Source organism: Mercurialis annua, linkage group LG5 (genome assembly GCF_937616625.2).
Source record: "Mercurialis annua linkage group LG5, ddMerAnnu1.2, whole genome shotgun sequence".
Classification (NCBI taxonomy): Eukaryota; Viridiplantae; Streptophyta; class Magnoliopsida; order Malpighiales; family Euphorbiaceae; genus Mercurialis; species Mercurialis annua.
In genome coordinates this window covers 52,395,697-52,423,678 of record NC_065574.1, presented here as the reverse complement: position 1 = coordinate 52,423,678, position 27,982 = coordinate 52,395,697, and the positions used below count along the sequence as shown (strand labels likewise).

Below are 27,982 nucleotides of genomic sequence, written 5' to 3'. Positions count from 1 at the left end.
CATGTGAAACAAAGAATAAAACAAAATCTGATAAAAGGTTTTCTATCAATAAGAGACGGATATCGGGAATTAATCAAAAGTTTCTCCGAACTCATAACATAACTAGACGGAGTTCGATTGTTTCCCTTAGCTCCATTCTGCAAGTTTTCTTACAGTATACAGATAGTGTATATGCTCTATAATTTATGTAAGGTTTCTTATTCACCATAAGAACAAAATGCAAAACTGCTTTAAAACGACAATATCTGTTGCATTGTTGCAAGTTCAAAGAAAATTGCAGTATACGTCGCCTATATGATGCTGATAGTCTGTGATCACAATTCACATGTGAGAGTCCTTGATGTAAGCTGAATGCTTTTCTATAAGTAGTTCAATCAGAGGCTTTTCCACGTCGGAACCAGGCTGAGTCTTCTCACGCCGGACTGGAATATTTTGTTCAGCTGTGACAACTGTCACCTCCTCTTTCCGAGTCATTAGTTCATTTGCAACAACCATATGCATCTTGTACTTTTTAAGGGCCGTTTCTGCCTTCTCTAAAAGAATCTTTGAATCTGTCTCGAGCTATTGCACCGTATAGGATACAGAATTAAGAGAAATATCAATCTTTAAAATCAAAGGTAATAACACAGAGAAAGAGGATAAAAAGTCAAATTGTCTAGTGAAGAACATTCCAATGTGGGAGGAGAGCAAAACACAACTGACATAAATCTTTACTGAAATTCAATATTCACTGAATATTTAACGAATTTTGTTTGGTCTTCGGTCGATTCTGGAGACAACCGACTGATGCACAGCCGTAGCCTATATGCAGTTTTCTCTATAATCAAGGTAAAATTTGTTGTCCACATACTGTATTTCACATAAATGGAAATGCTAGAAGAAAAAACGACGAAATTATTTCTTTCAACAAAAATAGACTATAAAAATAAAGTGTCGGAGATTCGGAAGAGTTTCTGAAAATTAAACTAAATGCATAAACCTAGGACTCGGACAAATTTTCGTACAACAGAGTCCACATAGTGAAATTCCAGTGAGCCCTTACCCTTCTATTAACATGCTGGGAAAAACAAAAGGTTATAATCTCTAAGTTCGTAGCAAATTATGTGATCTTTAATTGAACTGAAAATAAGCATGAATAAAGAGATTGGAAATTTAGATTTTGTTAAGGTACCAGATTCCCAATAAATAAAGAATTGATATGATATTTATGTTCTAAACAGAAGGAAGCACTTGTAGTCTAAGTCTAACAAAACTTTTTTCAGCCAATTGTCAGCCAAAAGCTCTTAAAATTTCCAACAACACATACGAGGATAAGGTGATTCAGCATCTAACCTTGAATGATATGCAGAAGGCTAAGGGAGCCCATTCTTTCCTCAACACTGGGAGCATCTTCGGCACTTGGACGAGTCGCATGTCCAGCGGACCAGATGCTGATTGAATTTTATGCTCCGCCTGCAAATATTTTTGAGGCTATTAAAACCAATGAAGGAGCGGATAATAAGCTATTTCATTTCCAGATAATAAATCAATCAATTTTCAATAAACAATCTATTGACAATCTTTTAATATTTTCTTTTTCTAGCAGAAGAAAGTTGTTCCAAGGCATAGACACAGACTATAAGTCTAATCAAGCTCGTGCATAAATAATTCTCACCCAGACAAAGAAAAAGGACAATAGAACAATCTCAAATACTAAATAAATAGATGTTCCAGGTATTTTCTAGCCAAGTTCAATAAAAATTTCTCATATTCAATTGTTTTCGAAGACAAAATATCAGGAAGATGTTTATGAATGCAGATTGAATATTATCAGTATCCTTCTTTTATATGGTGCACAATGTGAGACAGAAGACACCTAATCAAACCATTTAGATATAGCTTCCTGCAGAACCTTTTTTTTCTGTTGCTTGTAACTTCCAATTAAGGTTCTTCCTTTTTAATCAGAAAGGCGGAACATAAATCTTTTTATGATTGATATATAAATTTAAACGATGAGAAGCACCTAAAACACACAGGAGACTACGGTTTTCTGGGACAAATATGTAAGCAAAAGTGCATGAAAATGTCATCAACATGTTCAGCTCTTACCATGTCCTTCCAAGGTACATAAAAATCGGACACTGCAGCAGCAAGATAAAACATACTATGTGGGCCAAGATTATTCATTGATATTGCAATCATTTGTAAAATCTGCAAACAATATCAGAAATTTATCAATATATAGGACACGTAATCATTTTGTAGAAAAAATTAGTCTGCCACACGAGAAAACAGGTAAAAGGAGTAAGGAACTCTTACATGGAGAAAAGAAATCACGGAGAATCAGCTGGCTTAGAGCATATCATCTATTAAGAAAAATTAAGAACTGATCAAAACTCACCTGAAGATATTCAAACGTGGTTGTAAAAGGAATCTTTAATAAGTGACCACCTGCCAGAGCCTGCAATAGATTCATAAGAGGAAAATGACTGTATTTATATAAACCTTAGTTTTTCAGGTACATCATATAATCCAAGACACTAAATATAATATAGACAGTCAAGTGAAATGAAATCCAATACACGAAATACACGAAATAATTTGATAAGTTTTAATAATTCATACAGCATGATGATCATTAATTGCTCTCTTCACTGCCTCAGCATATGATTGGCACACTGAAATATAACGTAAAAATTGGTCAAACAACTGCAACAATAAAATTTTCAATGTGCTATTTAGTTCATTTGAGTTTGAAAATTAATGCTGCAATTATCTCCGAAAGAAATATTCCAATATTATCCTACTAACCCGGCCACTTTTCTTCCCCTTGATAATAAAGAAACACAGAAAATACATTCTAGTAATTCAATGATGATTTCCACAAACCATCTTTTAAAAAAAATTATATACACAAGACATGTTTTAGCAGTGAAAGATTATGATGCCATCACAAGAAACTAAGCCACATATTGCAAGCTACTGAATCATATCAACATCATAGAATAGAACAAGCACTTGTGAGAAGAATGACTCGTCACATCAAAACTCATATCTCAGACAGCAATGTCATTGATGCATGAAGAGGACAGCAATGTCATTGATGCATGAAGAGAACAGCAATGTCATTGATGCATAAAGAGATTTTACTTGAATCAAATAGAAATTACTGACCTTGAATATCTGAGCCATCAGTGGAGACGAAACACTCAAGAAGTGGATCCTCAGGAAGAAAGCGGCAATACGGCTGGTAACTTCCCCTACATTATAAAAAAAATAATTTATCCTCAACGCATATTAGATCTTAATTTCATTTCTAACAATACATCTTAACCTTTTGTAGGATACATTAGCACATGTGTACACTCTGCAATCAACAAATCCTAGGACCTAATGACAATATTGTAAAATCTCAAAAAGATAGAAAGCCACCCACCTCCTATATAAGAATATCACCGCATATCCAGCCTTGATAAAATACCTGCAATAATTCAATTTTTTTTAATAAATCCAATCCATTTACACCTGAAATGCAAATTTAAAGAACAGCTCTCTATCTCATAAGTTATGAAGCACTTACTCAGTAGATGTGGCTCCTCTATGGCCTGAACTGAAATTATCAATATAACGAACGCATCGCTGTTCCAAGGGAACTGTGGTGCCACCAGAGGTCACACACACAATTCTTCTAGCTGTTCCATCATCTACATTTACACCATGAGAACATAATCATATCACTTTTTACATGAATTCATTAATTCCTTTAATACTAATTTGAAAGTATTAGAACTGATTAACTATGAGCTTCAAATTGAGTAGAATTGTAGCATCTCTAGACATGGCCATATATGATATAAAGCAAAATGTTAGTAAAGATTACCTAGGTGAATGAAATCCTTCAATTTGTTGGAAATAGCAGCACTGTCTTTCAAAGGAGGAGCTGAGTCAAAAAATGATTTGATTTCAGCATCCGGATTGCTTTCAATTACTGACCCATTTGATGAATCCATTTCAAAACCCTAAAACATTCGAAATTTAGAATTAATTCAAGATGTTCAAAAATCTACTACTATATGGTGTTTATATTTCAATTGTACTTCTTAGTATTTTATTTTAACTATCTGTATATTCAGACTAATTATTACATGCTTGTTGAGAGGTCTATAATGGCCACCTCCTTTCATAGGGCCAACCAGCCGCAATGCTTTATTAAATAGGATCTATGAGTACAATATAGAACAACTTTTAACCGACTTATAACCTGCATAAACTACTAAATATTTTTCTACTGTTACCTGTGCATATATGCTTTCCGTGATCGAACTATGTAGACATCGGTTTTGCAAACTACACACGTACAATCCTGTGTCGTTCAATCGCTCGAAGATACGACTAGGTGGAATTTTATTTGGTGGGAATAAGATCTATGTTTAATTTTTTTGTATAAATTAAGTAATTATCTAACTGATTGAACTAATGAAATGAAAAATAATAACCAACAACACCTGCTTGTTGAAAGGTAGAACCGCAGGAGAGGAGAATGATGAGAATAGGAGCAGCACGAATAGACGATGGCAAAATCAGCGGCTATCAGCAAACGGCTACAGGAACAAAACCTACAACAATATAGTCAGAAATCATTTTTTACTAATTATTTACCTTTACTAATCAAATAATGAATAAATTTCTAACAAAAATCGGGCAGCATTTTCCCTAAAACATGAGCATCACCCATTTTTCAGGGAAAGATTGCAATCAAACAATACATTTCAAAAATACCCAACACACCAATTCATGCCAATTAACCTAATTTAACAATTAACCCATAATTAACTAATAATCTAATTTATAATTAAATAATCTAATAAAATAACTTAATAATTAATAAATTAACATTATTATTAAATTAACTTAATTTATTTTAAATAAATATAAACTAACCTAATTTTTATAAATATGCATAAATCAACTAATAACTTATTAAGTTAATATAAATCATCTAATTAACCAACTAATTTAATCTAAATATAACAAATTAGTTAATATAATCTAAATTACCTAAATTAATATTTCTACACCCTAAATCAACTAATTTAATTAATAATTAAAACAATTAAAATTTATCTAATTAATTATTAAGAAGTTAAAAGAAATTAGTTTCTTAATAATTTTATTAAAATAATTTCAGTTCAATAAAAATAACTCATTATAAACTAATTAACCTATTTAAACCTTAATTAATAACTCAAATAATTAAAATAAATAAAATTAATTTAATTAATGAATAACTAAATTAATTTAAATTCAAAACAATACTTACTGGCGGGGGATGAACGACGGCAGCGAGGCGGAACCGGAGGTGGGCAAACAGCTGCGAGGTGAATGGACGGCAGCGAGGTGGAAACTGATTTTAACAAAAAAATAATTAAAGTTAAACTAATTAATGATAATAAAAAACAAGAGGAAATCGGACATACCTTATCACCGGCGGCGAGAAGTGGACGGTGGTGCGGTGAGCGGAGGATGGTGGTGCGGTGAGAGGAAAGGAAGACCGACGGCTGTGAAAAGAGAAGGAGAAGAGGCCGAGCCGCGGTGGCAAAAGGGGAAGACCGACGGTGGCAGGAATAGGGAAGAAGAACAGTGGCCGAGATTGATAAAAGCTGTGTTGTTTTCTATCGAAATCAGTTGCAATCAAAAAGGTAATTGAATTCTCCTACGAAAAATATCGCTAATTGGTTAGACTTATGCATTATTAAACTTGATGGAATATAAATTACTTGGGCTTCTGTTATATATAAATTTTGCTTGTGATCTTGATATGTGCTCTCCTCAAACTTTCAATTCACTAAACAGACAGACTTTTAGCAACGAAGCTAATGCGGCGGTTTCCAGTTTTGCTACTAATTTTATATCTCTAAAAAGTTACGGCGTTCAATAGGGGCGGTCGCTAATTTTGGCTCATATAGTGTCTTTTGGTTGCATTCAAGTGAATTTTTCTTTTTTAAAATTCTTAAAATATTTTATTATTGTGTGTTTCTCCTGAAAGAGCCTCCAGCAAATGTTGTTTTGGGAATTTAACATCAAACTTCTAAGCTGTATCAAATATGAAGTTCTTCAATTGTAGATTGGTTTTGGCATTTTTCTACTCTTATATGCAATTCTGGTTTATACTTTCTTTTATTTCTAAGTTGTTAAAAAAATCAACGTCAAGTTTACATATCAAATGCTTTTCGTGTTTTTCTTTTTCTTGATTGCAGTGAATCATCAGGAGTAACAGTCAATGAATCACACCATTTTGAATTGAATTCTATGCAAGTGACACTAGTACTTGTAATGCATCTTTTTATTTCTCATTGCTCTTCTGAAATGTTGCTTATTGTAATTTTTTATGGTCACCAAATGTTCAAAGTGTCCCTTACTTCGTAAATATATGGATTTTCTGTTTACCATTTTAGTCATTTTTTCCACGGGCAGGATTTAGTTCATAAATGTAGATTTGGCATCCATATTCCTAAATAACTAATGGATTGTATATGCTATGCAGTCATGTTGATGGGAACTTAGTTAATTTTGTAATAAACCCGCAATTTTTCACGATGATGTTATTTTTACAAAGCATCAAGTTCTTTATGATTTTTTGCTTATAAATCAACTCCATGAAAATTATTGTACATTTCACATAAATTAGGGCACTTTTTGCGTAAATTTAAAATTTTTTTATTTAATAATATTCCGGCTAGTTCTCATATTTTATTTGAGTGTGACGTTGTTTTAGTGAAAAATCAACGTCAAGTTCTTTTATGCATAATTCACGTGAATAAGGACATATTTCACGTAAATTTGGCACTTTTCACGTAAATTTTAAAAATTTCTATTTAGTTACCCCAAGTTTAAGAGGTTATTATAAAAAACTTTTAATTTTTAAAAATAATTAAAATGAGTTTATTTTGTAATATTCCGGCTAGTCTCATGTTTTATTCGAGAGTGTGACGTTGTTTTAGTGAAAAATCAACGTCACGTTTTTTATGCATAATTCACGTAAATTAAGACATATTTCACGTAAATTGGGGCACTTTTCACGTAAATTTAAATTTACTATTTAGTTACCCGAAATCTAAGATGTTATTATTCAATGCTTTCATTTAAACTATAGTTTCTTAGTTTGTTCTTTATATTATTGTTTCAATCGCTCCGCTGCGCGCATAGATTTTACAACATTCCTAAATATAAACTTAGGACTTAACCTATTTAGAGGCCTCTGTACTTTATACTTTTTTCCTGTAGGTCCTTATATTTTATTTTTATATTATCTGGTCCTTCTACTTACCCATTTTTGATTTTCAGGTCCTTTTTTAATTTTTTCCAGTCCCTATACTTACAATCTTTTTTTCCTCCAGTCGCACAAAATGACTGGAAAAAATTCAAAAAGGAACTGAAAAATAAAAATAGGTAAATAGAGGGATCAGATAATACAAAAATAAAGTATAAGGACTTACAGAAATAAAAGTGTAAAGTACAGGGGCCTCTATATGGATTTGGCCTAAACTTAGCTGTTTTATTGACCATTTTTTAGTGTATAAAAATTTCGCCTATCAGCCTGCAACTTATTTCATTTTCAATGTATAAAAAATGCATGAAAATGTACAGCCTAATTGGCAACTTGAAATATATGTATATTTAAAAACAAGGGGAAGAATGTGGCAGGTAGGTAGTAAGTTTGAATATTGTTGTTACCCTTTTGTTTGGGAGTATAAGTTTTTGAACATTCAATATCTAACCCAACTGCTCGGTGATAAAACAATAATACATTTTGGCATAATTTGACTAGTCCAAATTCAAGATTATGAGATAAAAAATAATTAATTGGAACTTCTTAATCAATCAAATATTCTGAGTAATCAAATCCTTTACACTGATCTTAATTAATACTAAAAATTGAAAAAATGTAATTTTGACATACAAATCTAAAATGAAAGCTCATGCTTGGAAACTTGAGTACTAAATGGAGAAGGAATGTCTTCAACTTCCCTACAAGGCTTAATCCATCGACCATATTTGTTCAAAACGAGTCCTTTATGTGGCATTTGGTACCAAAATTCTGGTATTCTCAGCTCTTCAATCAGCATATCACTACTCTTATTCACCAATGCCAAATCCCTCCTCGCATTCCATCTAAATTTCATTTTCTTCCCCATAAACCCATCCAATAGATGAAGATAAACCTCCAAGTTATGCGAGCCTGACATGTCAGCATCGCGCTTCAAGTAAGGTGATGTGTCCATATCGAGTTTTAATTGCGTTCCTACGTGTCGGTAAACCCAATTCAATTTTCGAGTGATTTTGCTGATCTTGTTGATAATGTTGTTCACTATGATCCCCGGAAGTTTCGGGACTATATCTTGCTTGACCACCACGCGAAGTGTCTTGACTCCGAGCTCGTTAAGCTTTTCCTTGAATCGTAAGTTACCAACCCTCGGTGCGCCAAATGATATGACACTAATGAAAATATTAGGGATTGTAATTGCAGCCTCGTATGCTGTAAGAAGTGCTAATGCACCACCTAAGCTATGACCCGTGACCGTCAAGCTAATCTTTTGCTCGCCATAGAATTCTCTATAATGGCTAACTAATCTTTTCAATTCTTGCATAACTTGCTCCGAAGCACTTTGTTTATTGTATCTCGTTTCTTGATCTTTATGTTTGTAAATTGATAGAAACCCTTCTTGTACCTTAATGTTAATTTTCTTTTCTTCGTGTTCTTCGTCGAAATACTCGAGGCTCGTTCGAAGGTCGGAGAACCACTCGGTTGGGGCCACTGTCCCACGCCACGCCACGACTATGTCTCGACGTCCAATTCTTCGTGATTCTTGATCGTCACTCACAGCCACGTACCCCATCCAATTTGAATCTTTGCTCCATGTAGTGTATATTTTTTCGAACCAATCCGGCACGTCAACGTGTGACATGGCGTAGAGGTATTTTGTGACATTGTAACCGTGTTTTGTAAGCCCTAATTCTTGAAACATCTTGTGACGGTTGAACCTACAACTGCCGCAATATTCGGATAACGGATCGAAATCGAAGGCATCGTAAGTTGCTCCGACGAACTCTCCATATTTGAGAATCTCTCGTCGGAGACAAGGATGGAGCGGATCGAGAAGAGTTTCCCAGTTGGAAGAGCCGTGTAATTCCTGCCATATTGCGGATATATTCTGTTTAGGAGAGATTGTTGGAGTCATTTCGTCGCCTTTGTCGAGAAAATCTGACGCCGTATAAGGCACATAGAGAAGCTTTGCTAGTGTCTTCCGGGGACGACGGCTAGAGTTATTCTTGATTGTTTGAGGCGGCGGTTGTTGATGAGTTTTCACGGCGGAAAGCTGTTTGACGTTGGTTTTAGTTTTAGGGCTTAAACGACGACGAAACCTTTTTGCAAAAGCGTTCTTGAAAGCTTTCCAAGTAACAGTAAGCTTAAACTTCCATATTTTTCTTGCATTTTTTGACATTGTCTTCTTCACTAGACCAGGTTTTTGCAATGGCGACATCTCCATAGCTAGCTACTGTTTTATTTTTCTTCAGAAATTGATGGATCTAGTTGTTAGTTTTTTTAGAAATTGAGGGGTGAAATTGAAAATAAAGAAGAAAGATTGAGAGCAGAGATTAAAGTTTGATGCTAATAAAATGAAAAGAGGGTATTTATATTAGTAACTAGAAATGGTAATTTGACTTGAAATTTCAAGCACGATGGCTTATGTTCTTTCTTGGAAGTTAATTAGTCGCCGTCACGATTAGTCATTAAACACGGTTTATATATTATTAATTGTCTTGTTAAAATGTTTGTAGAAGGAGAAGAGTGATAAGTCAAAGGTACGGAATGGATTAATACACAAGCAAGTTGAATTGGTATAGACATGATTTAGGAGGAACTTCTTTTTTTATTTTGATGAAAAATATAAAAGTAAAATAATATAATATCAGTAATTATTTTTCTTTTCTATTTTATTATTAGGAAAAAAATTAACATTTATCCTAGTGATGAAAAATAAATGATATACTATTGGTAAAAAAAGTAAACTATTTACTAAAGATAGCTAATTTCAGGAATTACAATTATTGGATTAAAGATATTTTAATATTTAAGTTAATCATAGATTTTCAGTTAATATTCACCGATATTAATCCTGCCTAATTCAAATTCAGATTAATCAGTGCTATATGATTAAATAAAAAAAAAGCTTCATACATATATAATTGGCATATTTGACCAAAAATTATAAGTCGACCCAGTGATGACTAGTTCAATAGAAACAACAAATAAAGGCAGCTTCCTAGTTATTTAGGTACATTTCACCATGCAAGGGTTTACCAATAAGAAGTTATGTATTTAGGTTTTTGTGTTATTATCTTCTTTTCTAACTCAAATTAGGGTTATCTTTTAGCATTAAATTAATCTTACAGTACTCAAATGGAGATACTTAGAAGACGGAACCTATTTTTTTTATTTTTTTTACACATTTGTATATGTCATTGAATAAAAATTAAGACAAGTTGATGTATTTAAATTAAAATTGAGTGGATCAACCAAGAATAATTGAGGAACAAGCTATAATAGTTTTATGTTTTTTTTGTTCATGTCAAGTTTTTTCTAAAGATGCAAACTAAGAGCAAAAGACAAATAGTAGGCGGCTGAGGCAATATTCGTTAGGCAAAATGCATAACTAGATCCCAGTATATTAATATTTTTTAGATTGGGTCACTCTATTATAAATTGTATTTATTAAGTCTTTATACTTTTTAATTTTATAAACATTACGTCCTTCTATTACAAAAAGTGTTAACTGTGCCAAATTAGAATGAAAAATTGATTGAGAAACTTACTTTCAACAAAATAAGTACGAGAACCCTATTAAAAAAATTAATGCAAAAAACACAAATAATTTTTTTTTTCAGGCGCACGCATGGAATACAGACAATTCATTTTCGTAATGGAGGGACCTGACATCTATAAATTGGAAGTCTAAAGATTAAATGCATACAAATAAAAGCAGAAGAAACCAATTTAAAAGAAAATATAACAGTATAAGGATTCAAAATTGAATTTTGCCCATCCGTTACATAATTTAAGGCTAGAATAATCAATAAGGTAAATTTCACAAATATTGTCTGGACTTCTCCAATTTTTTTATTTTAGTGTTTGAAAGTTTATTTCTTTCATATGGGAATTTATTAAAATGTATCAAATGCGAATTTTTACTCAAACTCTTTTTATCACCGGACAACTACGAGGCAAAAAAAAATTCAATTTACTGATATAATTTGTCATTTTAAGTTCATGTATATATAGTATACTCTCTAATAATTAATACTCAATAAATTAATAATTCTAATAATTAATAAAATTTTAGGGAACCAATTTAAATATTACGTCTTATAAAGTATTCAATAAATTAATAATTCTAATAATTAATAAATTTTTAATTAATATATTACGTCTTATAAAGTATTCAATAAATTAATAATTCTAAAATTTTAGGGAACCGATTTAAATAGTAATTTTTTTTGTCTATACAATTTTATGTACTTTCTCAATGATTGTACTAATGATTCTCATCAGTGTAATCTGTTAATCAAAATCTGTTTATCTAATAATAAAACTCTCTCTAAAACAATGATTTAATCTTTATACACAACATATTTCTTACTTTCAGCCATCCGTGGAACTAAAAGTTTAAGGGACCTACACTATTCGAGTGAAAAATAGTCTGAATGTGAAAGATTTAAAGATATCATATTGAGATCTGTTAAAAAACGTTCATGAACTATAAACCGAAAAAATTACTACTTAAAATTTTAAAAAGGTGACAAAATTTTAATTAGTATGAAATTGTATTTTATAATATGATACCAACTTATCGAATTCTTTTTTACTTAAGATTAATTTGTTGTCGTCGATATAGAAAAATCTTTTCAAATAAAGTTGTATTCATAATCAAACACTAATATATTCAAAAATTTATAAAATTAAATTAATACAAAGTAATCTATAAATTCATTCATTCACATGACAATTGATATAAAATTAATTAAAAATAACTAAGAGTTTCTATTTGAGTGCTAAAATATTAAAACTTTAAAAGATAAACTACCAATAACAAAAAATTAAATGAAAATACAGCTAAAACTTAAAAAAAACGTTCAAACATTATAAAAATTACTAATTCCAAAATTATTGAAAAAATAATACAAAAAAATTGAACAAACAAGCATAAATTCATTGAATTTATAAATAACTAATTTTAATATTTAAAGTTTTTGAACGCTTAAATAAATTCATTTATTTGTTAATAAAAGAAAATAGTAATGGTTTATGTTACTCTACAAGTATTGTTATTTGGAAGGAGAATACTTTTCAACAATATCTTTTTATCATACACAAGAAATGGATTGATATCAAATGCTATGTTTACAAGTAGTTGATTCTTTACTATGAGAAAAAATAATTTATAAAAAGAGAAAAAAATAACTTAAACTAAACGGTACAAACTTTAACTACATTCTTTTCTTTTTGACGATTCATTCTTTACATTCTTTAAATGAATTAAGGATAATGGATTTGTTTTTGCCGGAAGATATGTAACCTTCATTAATAAAAAAAATGGCTTATGAAAGCCTCGAATCCAGCCACACCATTTGTGCTAGCGGTTTGTTACAAAAATGACTATCTTTAAGGGCTGTTTTAGTAATTTTATGTACCACCCAATTACAATTACGCCTAACAAAAGAAAAAGAGAAAACTTGAAGCTCGTCACAAAACTAATGTGCAGAATCCCAGATTAGTTTTTAATTTTGCTCCAAAATTTCATCTATTATTTAATTATTAGTGAGATATTATGTGGATTGCAATTATTTATAAAGAAAGATAGGTTCATTTAATAGGAAAATAATATAAAAAGAAGAAATGCATGCTATTTGTATGAAAAGAAAAAACAAATTTAATATGAGGAAATACATACCAATAATATAAAAATAAAATGTATGCTTACTATTAGTGTAAATCATAAATTTTATATAATTGTTTTTAGATTAAAACGAAGAAGGCACAAAATGCTTGCAATTCTAGATTAGTGATCCTTTATAGGTGCATATCAAAATTTAGCCACCAAAATTAAACCATTTACTTAATATCAATTATGCAATTCAAAAAATCTAAGCAAAACATGCATGTTCAATAGTATATATAATCACGTTGTAATTTTGAAATTATTAGAGTGAAATGAACTTTAAATAAATCCTAATATTGCGTTATTTTTGGATTCTCACTTGTAATATTATCTATAAGATATAAAGAAAGTTAAGGATTTTAATTTTTAATTTAGGATTTTTTTTCCATGATGGTATTATTTTTGTATTATTAATGTGTAAAAGTAATAAAAATTTAAGTGGAGCGGTGTATTGTTTAGTAGTAATTTATCTCAAATAAATTTAGTTTGGATATGATTTGCCATAAATAAAGAAAATGAGAATTTGCAGGATTTAGCGATGAATATTCAATCTGTCGCTACATCCGTCAGTAAATACAAATTTAGCTACGAATCTACAATCTTTCGCTAAAAGTCGTCGCTAAATTCATGATTCCCAGTAGTGGTTATTACTGATGTCGTCCCCCTTATCATCTTCAACATCGTCTTTGTCTTTCCGTCTATTCTATTTTTATTTTAGATCCAAAAGTTACCATCACTATCGCTGCCACGTTCATGATCTCCGTTTGTTATTACGTCATGACCTGGGTCGTTGTCATCATATTAGTTTGTAATTATCGTCGTCGTTTGGCATCATTCTTCTTCTTTTCTTTCGTTTTCAGATCTACAATTTGTTTCATATTTTTCTTATTGTTTTTACGTAACAACAATTTTTCACCATAAAATTCATTTTCAAAGATCTAATACTATTTTTTTCGTATTATATAAAAGGTGAATGTTCACTCAGTAACAACAATTTCTTTTATAAAGTGAATAAAAATATAAAATAAAATTTAGTTTAATAAAATTTTATAAAATTGGACAATAAATATTTTAAAGTGGATAAAATTGTATTATCAAATTTAATACTAATAATATATTTAAATTTTAAACTTATAAAATGTATAATTACCGACTATTATATGCTCTATATAGCCTTTCTTGATCATATATACAGGATTTGCAATTTACATATAATAAGTGTTTTTTTTCATGTCCTACCATTATTTTGGTACTATTCATAAGGATTGTTTCGGTTTGCAAATTAGAAATTAAAGATTTATCTTGTGCTTTTTTTAATGATAGTTTACATGTCGGTAAGCCAATAACTAATTTATTTATTGTATTAGGCAGATCTGATGTAATAATTATTTTTTGTCTATATAATTATATGTACTTTCTCAATGATTGTACCAGTGATTCTCATCGATGTAATCTGTTAATCAAAATCCATTTCTCTTATAATAAAACTCTATGTAAAACAATGATTTAATCTTCATACACAACATATTTCTACTCTCAACCATCCGTGGAACTAAAAGTTTAAAGACCTACCCTATTTGAGTGGGAAATAATTTGAATGTGAAAGATTTAAAGTACCGTCTCATAATTAAGATCTGGTAAAAAATAGTTCATGAGCTATGTACCGAAAAAAAATTACTACTTAAAATTTTAAAAGAGTGACAAAACTTTAATTAATATGAAATTGTATTGCATTATATGATACTAACTTATCGAATCCTTTTCTAGCTTAAAAATAATTTGTTGTCGTCAATGTAGAAAAATCTTTTCAAATAAAAGTGTACTTATAATCTAACACTCATAAATTCAAAAATTTATAAAATCAAATTAATAAAAATTAATCTATAAATTCATTCATTCACATAACAATTTATATAAAATTAATTAAAAATAACTAAGAGTTTCTATTTGAGTGCTAAAATATTAAAACTTTAAAAGATAAACTACCAACAACAAAAAATTAAATGGAAATACATATTACAAATCAAAACAGAGAGAAACTTAATCTATATTGAATCAAAAAGATTTTACAAGTTTAAGAAATGGCTTAAGCATCACACTCTCTATTTATACTACTCTAACAATAACCGCTCATAAACTATCTACCAATCACAAGCTAAGGAGCTGAGCACACACTGAAAGTGTGTTTTGATGAGCTGTCATGAGCTGGCACAAATGCTGAGCTGGAAATAGAAGAGAATCCAATGCTCCAATGCTGAAGTAGCTAATGCAGCATGTGTGTCTTGCAGATGAAGTAATTGCAATGGTAGCAGAAAACAATCCAGGAGTATGATACTGTGTTACCCCCCCTCAAGCTGGAGAGTATATGTCAAGTACTCCCAGCTTGGCAATGTTAGCAGAAAACAATCCAGGAGGTAAAGCCTTGGTGAAACAATCAGCAAGTTGTGCAGCAGAAGTTACTGGAAGAAGATGAATGACACCTGCATTGATCTTGTCTCTGATTATATGACAGTCTATCTCTATATGCTTGGATCTTTCATGAAAGACTGAGTTGTGAGCAAGTTGTATTGCTGAGTTGCTGTCACAATAAAGCTGAGCAAGCAAAACACAGTTTTGGTGAAGATCAGTCAATAGAAAAACTAACCATTGAATCTCACAGGTCAAAGCAGCTAGAGATCTGTATTCTGCTTCTGAACTGGATCTAGAGACAGTTGTCTGCTTTTTAGATCTCCAAGAGATCAAAGAATTGCCCAAAAATATGCAGGATCCAGAAATAGATCTTCTGGTATCAGGACAAGTTGCCCAATCTGCATCAGAAAATCCTTTAAGCTGCAAAGAAGAAGATCTTGGGAAGAAAAGACCTTTGCCTGGAGATCCTTTTATATACCTCAAGACTCTGTGAACAGCTACTAAATGAGCATTAGTAGGACAATCCAAGAATTGAGAAAGTTGTTGCACAGCAAAAGAAATATCTGGTCTAGTGGAACAGAGATATAGAAGTTTGCCAACTAACTTTCTATATTCTGTATTGTCAACTAATAAATCCTGATCATCCTTAAACAATCTCTTAGATGTAATCATTGGTGTGGGAACTGGTTTTGAATCCAAAAATCCAGTGTCTGTGAGCAAATCAAGAGCATACTTTCTTTGAGAAATATTTAGGCCAGAAGAAGAATGAGCCACCTCTAAACCAAGAAAGTATTTCAAAACACCTAGATTCTTGATACTGAATTGAGCATTAAGGAAATCTTTGATGGAATTAATGTCTGCAATAGAACTGCTTGCCAGAATGACATCATCAACATATATGAGCAGAATAATGAAGGATGAATCAGTATGCTTTATGAGAAGAGAAGGATCTGAAGAAGCAGGCTTAAACCCTTGAGAAAGAAGAGCACCAGTGAGTTTAGCATGCCATTGCCTGCTGGCCTGTTTTAAGCCATAGAGTGACTTCTGTAATTTGCAGACCAAGGAAGGATCATGAGTTTCAAAACCAGGAGGTAGCTGCATATAAACATCTTCTTCTAAGTCACCATGTAAGAAGGCATTGTTTATATCCAACTGATGGAGATGCCAGTTGTGAACTGATGCAATGGACAAAAGAGTCCTGATAGTTGTCATCTTGGCAACAGGACTAAAAGTTGCTAAATAGTCCAAGCCTTCTTGCTGTGTATATCCCTTTGCCACCAACCTTGCTTTACATCTTTCTATACCACCATCAGAATTATACTTGACTTTGTACACCCATTTACAGCCTATTGCTTTCTTATCAGCAGGTAGAGGAGTTAAGTGCCATGTTTTGTTCTGTGAAAGAGCTGTGAGTTCTGTAGACATAGCATTTTTCCAGCAGTTGTGTTTGATAGCTTCATTGTATGTTCTAGGTTCTGTAATGGTGTCTATATTGAAAAGATAAGCTCTATGGGGATCTGAAATGTTGGTGTAAGAGATGACAGAAGAAATGTGGTGCGGAGAAGTGGTGTTTTTAAGAAGGGAAGAAGGTAAAGTGTACTGGTAATCTTTTAGAAAAGAAGGAAGGGAGGTGGTTCTGGTTGATTTTCTGAGAGGAGGAAAATCCTGCTCAGAAAATAAGGGATTAGATGATGATGGTAATGTAGGTGGAGAAGATGATGGTGATGGTGATCTCCAGGAAATTGGAGAAGGAGATTGTGGAGAAGTAGATGTAACAGGAGTAGAAGAAGAATCAAGAATGGATGGCAATATATCAAAGGGGAGAGAAGAATCTGATTCATGATGAACAGACTCTGTAGAATAGGGGAAGAAAGTTTCATAGAATATGACATTTCTAGAAACAAAAATTCTTTTGGTGGACAAACAGTAAAGGATATAACCTTTTGTATTTGGTGGAAAACCAAGAAAGATGCATTTAGTAGCTCTGCTATCAAACTTTGTCCTATAAGGACCATATGTACTGGCAAAACTTAAACATCCAAATACCTTTAGATGACTTAAGGTAGGAGGTGTATTATATAAAATGTGATATGGTGTCTTATTGTTAATAACATGAGAGGGAAGCCTGTATATCAAATGAACAGCATGCAGTACACAATAACTCCAAAAATGTAAAGGCAAGGATGATTGAAACCTGATTGCTCTGGCAACATTGAGAATGTGTTGATGCTTTCTCTCAACAGTGCTATTTTGTTCTGGAGTATATGTACAACTGGTTTGATGAAGCATGCCATGATTCTTATAGAATAGAGGATCATTAAATTCTGCTCCATTGTCTGATCTCAAAACTTTAACTGTTTTAGAAAACTGAGTCTGAACAAAGTTAATGAAACTTTGTAAATGTCCTCTGGCTTCTGATTTGTTCCTCATAAGAAACAACCAGGTATATCTGGAATGATCTTCTACTATAGTCAAAAAATACTTGTGATCATCTATAGAAGCAACTGACATAGGGCCCCAAATATCCACATGAATCATGTCAAAAGTAGCAGCAGTGACTGTGGAGCTCAAAGGAAAAGACAACCTCTTTTGTTTAGCAAAATGACACACATCACAAACAGGATTGAAAGAAGATTTTATTGAGGTATCAAATTGTTGAACAAGTTTGATCCTGTTATGAGATAAATGGCCTAATCTGTAGTGCCAAATATCCATATCTTTATTGGATTCTGTTTTAGAAATAGCAGAATTACAACTAGATAAAACTGAATCTATAGGTCTGAATTGGTACAATCCATCCTTCTTTTTAGCTGAGCCAATCTTCTTCCAAGTGACCATGTCATGAATGAAACATGAATCACGATAGAGAATCAAGCAAAGGTTGACATCATCATCAGTCAATTTACTAACAGAAATGAGGTTGAAATTGAACACAGGCACAAACAACACATTCTGCAGTATGAGATCAGTGCTCAGTTGTACAGAACCAATATGAGATACTGGGATCAAAGATCCATTTGGCAACTTCACACTCACATTGTTGACTGGTTTTGAGTGAGTAAAATACTCACTTTTGCAGATAATATGGTCTGTGGCACCAGTATCCAAGATCCATATATTTTCATAAGATTTTGCAGATAATAAACAAGTATGTACAATACCTTGATTATTCATCTGTGGTTTAAAAGTTGCAGTTAGAGAGTTCACTTGAGAAGTTCCAGCTTCAGTCAAATTAGGCTGTATCAATGCCATCAACTTCTGACATTGTTCTAGTGTGAAAGGAAAAATTTGCCCTGCCTGCAAATTAGAATTTTGAATCTGCTCTCCAGGTATATTCTGCTTAAAGACCTCTTGTTTGTGATTGAACTTCTGTGACATTGATCTTTCTTCATCAAAATCTTGATAATCTTGTTCAGAGTATTGAACTTGATTAGCATAAGAGTTTTCTGGTTTGGTTCTTGGCTGAAAAGAAGATTGAAAACCAGGAGGAAATCCATGTTTCCTATAGCAAAAATCAATAGTGTGTCCAGAATTTCCACAATGAGAGCAAAGTTTCTGCTTCATGTTGGAATATGAATTATAACCTCCTCTTTTGTAAGCTCCTCTGAAGTTATTCATGCCTCTTCCTCTAGCATAGCATACATTGGATTCATATTCTGACTCAAAATCTGAATCATGCATTCCCTTTGCCATGAAAATGTTTGAGTCTACAGCAGGTTTGTTCAATCTAGCTAATTGTCTCTCATATTGTATAACCATGGAAAAAGCCTTGTTTATAGCAGGTAAAGGTTCTCTCATAATGATCTGAGTTCTGACATTTGAGAAATTATCATTGAGACCTTTAAGAAACTTTATCACTTCATCATTAGACTGAGTTACCTTAATGGCATTAATAATACCACAAGGACATTTAGGTTCACAGAAGCAAACTGGAACTGATCTTAAACTATGCAACTCATCCCACAGAGTTTTAAGATGTGTAAAATACTCAGTCACAGACATGTTATTTTGCTTAAAACTGTAAATCTCCTCTTGCAAATCACCAATTCTACAAGAATCTCCCTGAGAAAATCTCTCTTTCAAATCACTCCAAATATCTAAAGCACTATCAAGACAAGCAACACTATCAGCTATAGTTTGATTCAAAGCTCTGTAAATCCAGGACATAACAAGTGTGTTACATCGTTCCCAAACAGAGAAATTTATATCATCAACAGCTGGTACAGGAATAGATCCATCAACAAATTTGTACTTATTTTTAGAAATCAATGCCATACGCGTTGATCTGTACCAGGAATGGTAATTACTACCATTCAACAAAGTAGAAACCAAAACAAGCGAGGGATTCTCACCAGGATGAACAAAATATGGACTGGACATTGAGTCTTCAGGTCTCACATGAAAAGCTGCCATTGTTGAGGCTAAAAGCTTGAAAAACCAGAGAACAATTCTACGAAGAAGATGAAGATCAATAAGAGCAATTCAAAGCTCTGATACCATATTACAAATCAAAACAGAGAGAAACTTAATCTTTATTGAATCAAAAAGATTTTACAAGCTTAAGAAATGGCTTAAGCATCACACTCTCTATTTATACTACTCTAACAATAACCGCTCATAAACTATCTACCAATCACAAGCTAAGGAGCTGAGCACACACTGAAAGTGTGTTTTGATGAGCTGTCATGAGCTGGCACAAATGTTGAGCTGGAAATAGAAGAGAATCCAATGCTCCAATGCTGAAGTAGCTAATGCAGCATGTGTGTCTTGCAGATGAAGTAATTGCAATGGTAGCAGAAAAAAATCCAGGAGTATGATACTGTGTTAATACAGCTAAAACTTAAAAAAAAGTTCAAACATTATAAAAAATTACTTATTTTAAAACTATTGAAAAAATAATACAAAAAAATTGAACAAACAAACATAGATTCATTTGAATTATTTTAAAATTTAAAGTTTTTAAACGCTTAAATAAATTTATTTATTTGTTAATAAAAGAAAATAGTAATGGTTTGTGTTATAGGTATTGTTACTCTATAGGTATTGTGAGTCTCAATTCAAAGTTTTATGCAACTGAAAATTCAAGAAGTTGTAAAGTAAGCAAGAAAATGGTGCTGGGTTCTTTGCATACACATTTAGTTGGGTGCATTATCTCTGCTTCTTCTTCAAATGGTGAAGATTCTTTAAACAAAAGCTTGAATCTTTCAAAAAGAAGAGCAGTAATTGGCTTTGGTTCAAGTTTGGCAGTACTCAATTTGCATAATTTTAGTTCACAGCAACTCAATTCTGCCATTGCTCTGCAACAAGATGAACTCCAAAAAGAAGAGGACAGAGTTGTTAACCTCTTTCAGGTCTTGATTTTCATTTAATTTGTCTTCTTTATTGAAAAGTTTGGTCTAGTGATCTAAGCATCAGCTGGGCGCCATAGTCGCGGGTTTAAACCCTGGCCCTTTTTAATAAATGAAATGGTTGGGATTGAACTGCTGACTATTATAGTCCGTAATTGCTGAACATGTATGTTTACGGGCGGCCCACATTCCGGTGTTTGTCAATGATGTTATTTTCTGATTTATTTTTGTATATTATTGCACATAACTTCACCATCAGTTGTTTCTATTAAGGACACTGAGTTAGCTAAAGTCTCAAAAGCACTTCAAGTGATGCTAAACTTACTGAGGATGGAATGCAAAAGTTGAAGGGACGGGTTCAGGCTTAATCTGGGATAAGTTTGGTTACATTGTAGGCATTTATTTCTTCATTAAGAGTTTACATGTTTTGAATTTGATTTCATATTTTTAAGTTTGTGAAAGTTATGGCAATGAGTAATGCTGGCAAATGGCCCTTAAGGTTTTTGCATTAATGTTAATCTTGTGGGAGAGAAACTTCTAATGATTAGACTTCATTATTGGCATATGTTTTACATTGAAACTATGTACTTAGCTCAACCGGAAAAATCTGATATCATTGAAGGTTTTGTTTCGGATGTTTGACATGTGACTAACTACCATATTGTTTTTAAATTGTTGATGGATAACAGCTGATTGCAGCGTTGTAAGGTCTTGCTACTTTTAGTTTTCATACATTATGTGCTTAGTGATCAAACTGCAAATACATTCTTTAAATGGGTTAAGGATAATGGATTGACAAAAGAATAAGACTGCTCTTACATAAGTAAATTTCGATCTACGGCTAGTTTTGCTCAAGTATTCATGCTACTTACTCAAGTTAATGAGCAAAATCCCAATACTTCCTCAAGTTAAAATTTATAATCCTAATAGTATACTACTAGATTAAATAAATTTTAGTTTTGCTCCAAAATCTCATCTATTTTTTAATTATTAATGAGATATTATGTGGATTGCAATTATTTATAAAGAAAGATAGGTTCATTTAATAGGAAAATAATAAAAAAAAGAAGAAATGCATGCTATTTGTATGAAAAGAAAAAATAAATTTAATATGAGGAAATACATACCAATAATGTGAAGATAAAATGTATGCTTAATATTAGTGTAAATCATAAATTTTACATAAAAATATTTAGATTAAAACAACAAAGACAGAAAATGCTTGCAATTCCGGATTAGGGATCCTTTATAGGTGCATATCAAAATTTAGCCACCAAAATTAAGCCATTTACTTAATATCAATTATGCAATTCAATCGTTCAAAGTAGCTAAGCAAAACATGCATGTTCAATAGTATATATAATCATTTTGTAATTTTGAAATTATTAGAGGGAAATGAACTTTAAATAAATTTTTATATTACGTTATTTTTAGATTCTCACTTGTAATATTATCTATAAGATATAAAGAAAGTTAAGGATTTTAATTTTTAATTTAGGATTTTTTTTTGATGATGGTATTATTTTTGTATTATTAATGTGTAAAAGTAATAAAAATTTAAGTGGAGCGCTGTATTGTTTAGTAGTAATTTATCTCAAATAAATTTAATTTGGATAGGATTTGCCATAAATAAAGAAAGTGAAAATTAAATTTATTGATACAATCTACTGTTTTTTTTTTTTTTAATAATTGAAGAGGGGGAGTACTTGTAGGAGAAATCGAACCCATAAACTAGCAGTTTGCTACACAATGTTTAAAATTTACTGTTTGGTGGTAGCCATTTTTTTTATTGCTTTAAAATAAAATAAATAACCGACTCATTTTCATCTTTTTCATTTTGGTTGGTAAATCTATCGACGAGGCGCATCAATTTCAATATATATGTAAATCAAAAATCAGAGATGGATCAAGACCTTTCAAGATTGAAGATGAAATCGTTTTAGGTTATATTAGCTTTTTTATAACTATTTTACAGCGGTTGTTTTTCTTTTTTGAAAGTTTTGTTGTTTTTTCTATATGAAAGATTTTTTGTTTTTTTATAAAGAGTTTGTGAGTCTTATGTTAGACAGAAAATGATTGGATCTTATTGTATTAGAGCAGTTATGTAATTTTGATTTTATTTTGTAAGGCGATCTGCGAATCAAGGTTTATATCTTGTTCCATGTCAGGTCATTAGAAACGGTTATATCCTTTATGAATTCTTACACCTGTAACTGCTCTTTATTATTAACGAAAGATTATTCGATTGTCAAAAAAAAATTACTTAATAAAGTAAATTATATATATCTCAAAAAAAATTAAAAAAGTAAACTTAATAAAATAAACTATTATTTTATAGTTATACTTATAAAATAAATATATTATCAATATTTTAATATAATAATTTATACAAATTATACAATTAATTTATTAATAAAATATTATTATTTGAATCGATAAGTTTTGATACAAACGACATCCTTCAATCCCTAGTTTCTATCAGACAAAAAAAAACCCTAATTTCTACGAAAAGAAAACCTAACGATGCCTCGTAAGCGACGACGATCCTATCCAATCGAGACACGCAAGGAGCGGCCTCCGTATCTGGACGACGATAAAGTCGGAGCAGCCACCGCATGTGGATGACGATGTGTAAGAGAAGCCGGAACAGCCTTGGCGTGTGCTATCTGATGTAGAAGAGAAGTCGGAGGATGATGACGGAGAAGATGTGGACGGGTTTAAAGAGGGGTATGAACGGGTTTAAAGACTGGGGTCTGGCCGACGGTCCGGATTATGAAGAAAAGAACCCGGCGTTTTCATATAAGAATGAATCTGGGGCCATCTGCTTAGCTAGGGAATGGGGGGGAAAGAAACTGTAGGCCGTATCAAACATGTCAAGCTGCTCATCATCGTCCCCCGGATTTCTCCGACCGGCCAAAGGTATTGGATATTTATTCAATATCCCTCCATCCTAATAATCAAGCAGAACGTTTTTTTCAAAAAAAATTCCTTATAAAGGGCTTCTGAGTGGGGTAATTGGTGCCCAAGTCTTAAAGCTGCCTGCTTGGATGACATCTAAGCCCGAAGGAAGATGTCTACTTTTACAAGGTAAAAGAAGAGGAAGCTGCCGAATATGTGGATCTTACCAGAGGAGTTGCGCACCATCATACCCTATACGGTCCCCTGAATAGCGATCGACTTGTTCCATGTAACGGCAGGTCAATCTATTCTTGGAAATGGATGTAAGACTGTGAATGTATTCGATAAGCTACTCAATGCTGGGGATATCGACTGTGGCTATATTGCTCAGTTTCCTTATGATCCAATCTTTAACGTCCCCTGGAACGCTGAAGTCTTTTCTACTGGCACGTCTCCGGTCTCTATTTCTGGTTGCATTCATGCTCGCCCGTGCTCTTTTATTTATAAAATCCCCTTAATTTCCGAGGCTGCTTTGAACATTCAGGAGGATTCGAGCATTGTGCTGAAGAGATCGGTTGTAGCTACTCGCTTCTCTCGTCATTGAAGTTGGACCGTTTCATGATCAAGAGAACAACCTTCTAATGGACCCTCTAGGCGATGTCTTTGTTCCATTCCGAGACTATACAGAGACAAAATCTATTGGGGGATCATCGCTTGGAATTGCAAGTGCGTGTCCGGTGGATCGATCATCAAAATCACATGGATTGATCATCAACTTCAGTGAATTGTGTTTGTTCTTCAACTTCAGAACTTATGCTTATTAATTATCCAAAGTGTTTGCAAATCTGAATTTACCCTTCACTTGCGTCTTATTCACTAAATGCTTATTCATTTTTTGATACCTCTATACATTTGATTTAAACTTGATGATTTGATGAGAAATAGAGTTAAGAAAGAATCCAAGAAGAAAGGGGGATAAATGAAAGCGGGGAACTGTTCCTGGGTATTTAACTAATTTAAGGTCCAAAAGTTCTTTTTACAATTGGCTAAAAGCTTAAAAAGACCCCTAAACTTAATTACTAATTCAATTATCCATAAGTATATAATACACTCAATTAAATTAACCACTTAAAACCGAATTTCTTAAATCTCAATATTAATTTCTGGAATTAATTTCCAAATTTATTATTCCGAGAAATTAAACTCCAAAATTATTATTCTGAGATTTTTTAATTACTATATCCATATTTCAAGGTAATTTCCATAATTTTTTTAAATTAATCCTTATTATAAAATAATTTATTCCGATAAAATTATTTTATCCAACTTATATTTTTAATTCAATGTCCTGATATTTTGCATTTTCGGAGAATTTTTCAAATCTCTAAAATAATCCAACTCATTTTTAACTGAAAACTGTAATTTCGATGATTTTTTTAGTCCAATTTAATATTTAGTTTCACTTTTTTGATTAAAATACAACATTTATGGTGAAATCAACATTTATGAAATTACGGGGTATTACATAATAATCTTTAAATGCATCCATTCATTTAACAATCACAATATCGTTAGATTCCATCTTAAAACTAATTGGTATCAAGTGAAGATGCTTAACCAATATATAAGCACATATCTATTCATACACGCAACCAATATGCGATAATACCCTTTAAAACTCCCTCTCATGCGCAGCGTGACTGGACCGAATAAGTGATTAGGCCACGCAGTCAATCCCTCCTCATGCTTTGCTTGGATCGGGTCAAATTCAAATTGTGTGAATGGACGAAACTCAAATACCTAATTATATTCCATTTTAAAACCAATTGGCGTTAAGTGAAGATGCCCAACTAATATATAAACATATATTCATTCACACACAACCAATATGAGATAATACCACTTTCAATATATATAAAATTAATTAAAAATAACTAAAATTTTCTACTTAAGTGCTAAAAAATTAAAAAAAATTAAAACATTAATTAGCAACGAAAAAATAAATTGAAAATAGAATTAAAGCTTAAAAAAATTAAACATAAAAAATTTTATTTTGAAATTATTGAAAACATAATACAAAAAATTAAACAAGCAAGCATAAATTGCATTAGAAATTATAAATAGCTAATTTTAAAATTTACAATCTTTGAATGGTTAGATGGCTAGAAGATAAATAAATTATTTATAATTAGTACTAAATGTCAGTAAAAGCGTTGCCTAATGGCCAAGTCCTTCACCGGTGCATAAACCCTCGACTCTCTCTGGCCGTAATTTGTCTGATTGAAAAATGCGTAATAATATTTATTAATTTCCAATAATTTTGCTATAAATTAAATAGAATAAATATATCTCTGTTAAATAAACATAGTAATAAATGAAATAAATTTATTTATTTATTAATAAAAGAAATAGTAAAAGCTCGTTACTTTGTTATTTAGAATGACTATATTTTCGAACAAGTTTTTATTTCTTGAAAGAAGTACAAATAAATGAATGATATAAATTGTCATGTCAGCAACTAGTAGACTCTTTAATAGCAGATGTGATGATTGATATATAAAAGAAAAAAAAATCAAAACTAGACGCTACTGTAAAAATTTATATACGGCCTTTGAATAGGTAAAAAATAGCGGTCCAATAAAACCGCAAGGAGCCTTCATGGTTGTCTTGAGGTTACATTCTGTTTCATAGCATTGTACAAGGGGCACCATTCTCAAGTATTTATGCTACTTTTTTGAGTTAAAATTCGAACTCCTAATAGTATTACGGTTTTAGTGAATAGATTTTAGTTCTGCTCCAAAATCTCAGCTATTGTTTAATTGTAAGGGAAATATTATGTGGATTGCAATTTTTTATGAAGAAAAATAGTTTCGTTTAATAGGAAAATAATACTAAAAGAACAAATGCATGCTATTGGTATAGCTTAAAAAAACAAATTCGATATGAGGAAATACATACCAATAGTATGAAGATAAAGTCCTTGCTCATTATTATTGTAGATCGTAAATTTTACACAAACATTTTTTAGGTTAAACCAATGAAGAGGAATTCTTTACACTCCCTCCATTTGTTTTTAGCTGTCCATTTAGCCAATATTGCACATAATAAAATAGCGTTCCTTTTGTTTTAATTTATAAAGAAAAATACTAATATAATTCTATTAGTTAATAAATGCTTTTTAAATTAAAATATAGAGTCATTTATTAAGAATGAATAAATTTGGAAGATAATAGCTAAAATCATATTGAAATTCTAAATGGACAACTAATTAGATACAAATATATTTTACTAAATGGACAAATAAAAAAGAACGGAGGAAGTAGTTGAATATCAAAATTTAGCCTCGAAAATGAAAGCATTTACTTATCAATTATGTTGTTTAATAATTCAAAGAGGTTCAATAGTATAATGACTTTGTAGATTTGAAATTATTCCGGTCAAAATGAACCCTAACTGAAAGTCGAGCTATGCTACTTTTTTGAGTTAAAACTCGAACTCCCAATAGTATTACGGTTTTATTGAATAGACTTTAGTTCTGCTCCAAAATCTCAGCTATTGTTTAATTATAAAGGAAATATTAGTGGATTGCAATTTTTTATAAAGAAAAATAGTTTCATTTAATAGGAAAATAATACTAAAAGAAAAAATACATGCTATTGCTATGACTTAAAAGTGTTAAAAGTCAACAACTCCTCTAGAATTATCTAGAATCAAATATATCTAGAATTTAGTGTTATTGATTAAGAAACACCTAGATTAAATAATGTAGAAAAACCCTAGAAAATTACCCATCGCCATAGTATGGCTATATATATATATAGGCAAAAGGGCTCAAAAACTACCGAGCTTTCAATTTTTTTTCAATAACACCCTCACCTTGTAATTTTGTCAATAGCACCCTATTTCGTATTTTTCAATTTCAATAGCACCCTAATTGAGAAAATTAGATGATTTGATTACTATAAGGATGAAAATTTTCAAAAGAACTAAATTTAAAGGTGAAATTATACTTTTTTCTACTTGAACACATTTAAACAAGTCCTTTTAACTTAAAAAAAATTCAAATAAGTCCTCGATAAATGAGTTTAATTTGATGATTTAGGGTGCTATTGAAATCGAAAAATACGAAATAGGGTGCTATTGACAAAATTACAAGGTCGGGGTGCTATTGAAATCCAAAAATACGAAATAGGGTGCTATTGAAAAAATTACAAGGTCAGGGTGCTATTGAAAAAAAAATGAAAGGTGGGTAGTTTTTGAGCCCTTTTGCCATATATATAAAGACCCTTGTATTTTGCAAATACATAAGAGGAAGTGAGAATAGTGTAAGTGGGTGCAATAGTGTGTACG

General features: G+C 31.5%; 2 protein-coding genes across 5 annotated transcripts; both read right to left on the bottom strand.

The window, feature by feature from the left end:
* Positions 1 to 28: 28 nt before the first annotated feature.
* LOC126682434 (phosphopantothenate--cysteine ligase 2-like) lies at positions 29 to 5,813 on the bottom strand. Of its 4 annotated transcripts, XM_050378125.2 has the most exons (13): positions 5,457 to 5,813; positions 5,300 to 5,383; positions 4,485 to 4,595; positions 4,275 to 4,371; positions 3,860 to 3,998; positions 3,560 to 3,683; positions 3,416 to 3,460; positions 3,154 to 3,239; positions 2,605 to 2,657; positions 2,381 to 2,440; positions 2,089 to 2,190; positions 1,333 to 1,452; positions 29 to 561 (listed from the first exon to the last, which is right to left on the bottom strand). In XM_050378125.2, exons 5-13 carry the CDS (start codon positions 3,987 to 3,989, stop codon positions 322 to 324), a joined length of 960 nt encoding a protein of 319 aa, XP_050234082.1. In that variant the 5' UTR covers positions 3,990 to 3,998; positions 4,275 to 4,371; positions 4,485 to 4,595; positions 5,300 to 5,383; positions 5,457 to 5,813; the 3' UTR covers positions 29 to 321. The 4 variants fall into 4 exon arrangements, with proteins under 4 accessions (XP_050234082.1, XP_050234081.1, XP_050234080.1 ...); XM_050378124.2 differs by lacking the exon at positions 4,275 to 4,371; XM_050378123.2 differs by lacking the exon at positions 4,275 to 4,371 and having other exon boundaries at positions 4,489 to 4,595; positions 5,457 to 5,812.
* A 2,015-nt stretch (positions 5,814 to 7,828) lies between these two features.
* LOC126680031 (phospholipase A1-Igamma1, chloroplastic) lies at positions 7,829 to 9,663 on the bottom strand. The gene has a single exon (XM_050375065.2). It carries the CDS (start codon positions 9,525 to 9,527, stop codon positions 7,944 to 7,946), a length of 1,584 nt encoding a protein of 527 aa, XP_050231022.1. The 5' UTR covers positions 9,528 to 9,663; the 3' UTR covers positions 7,829 to 7,943.
* Between the last annotated feature and the right edge of the window lie 18,319 nt (positions 9,664 to 27,982).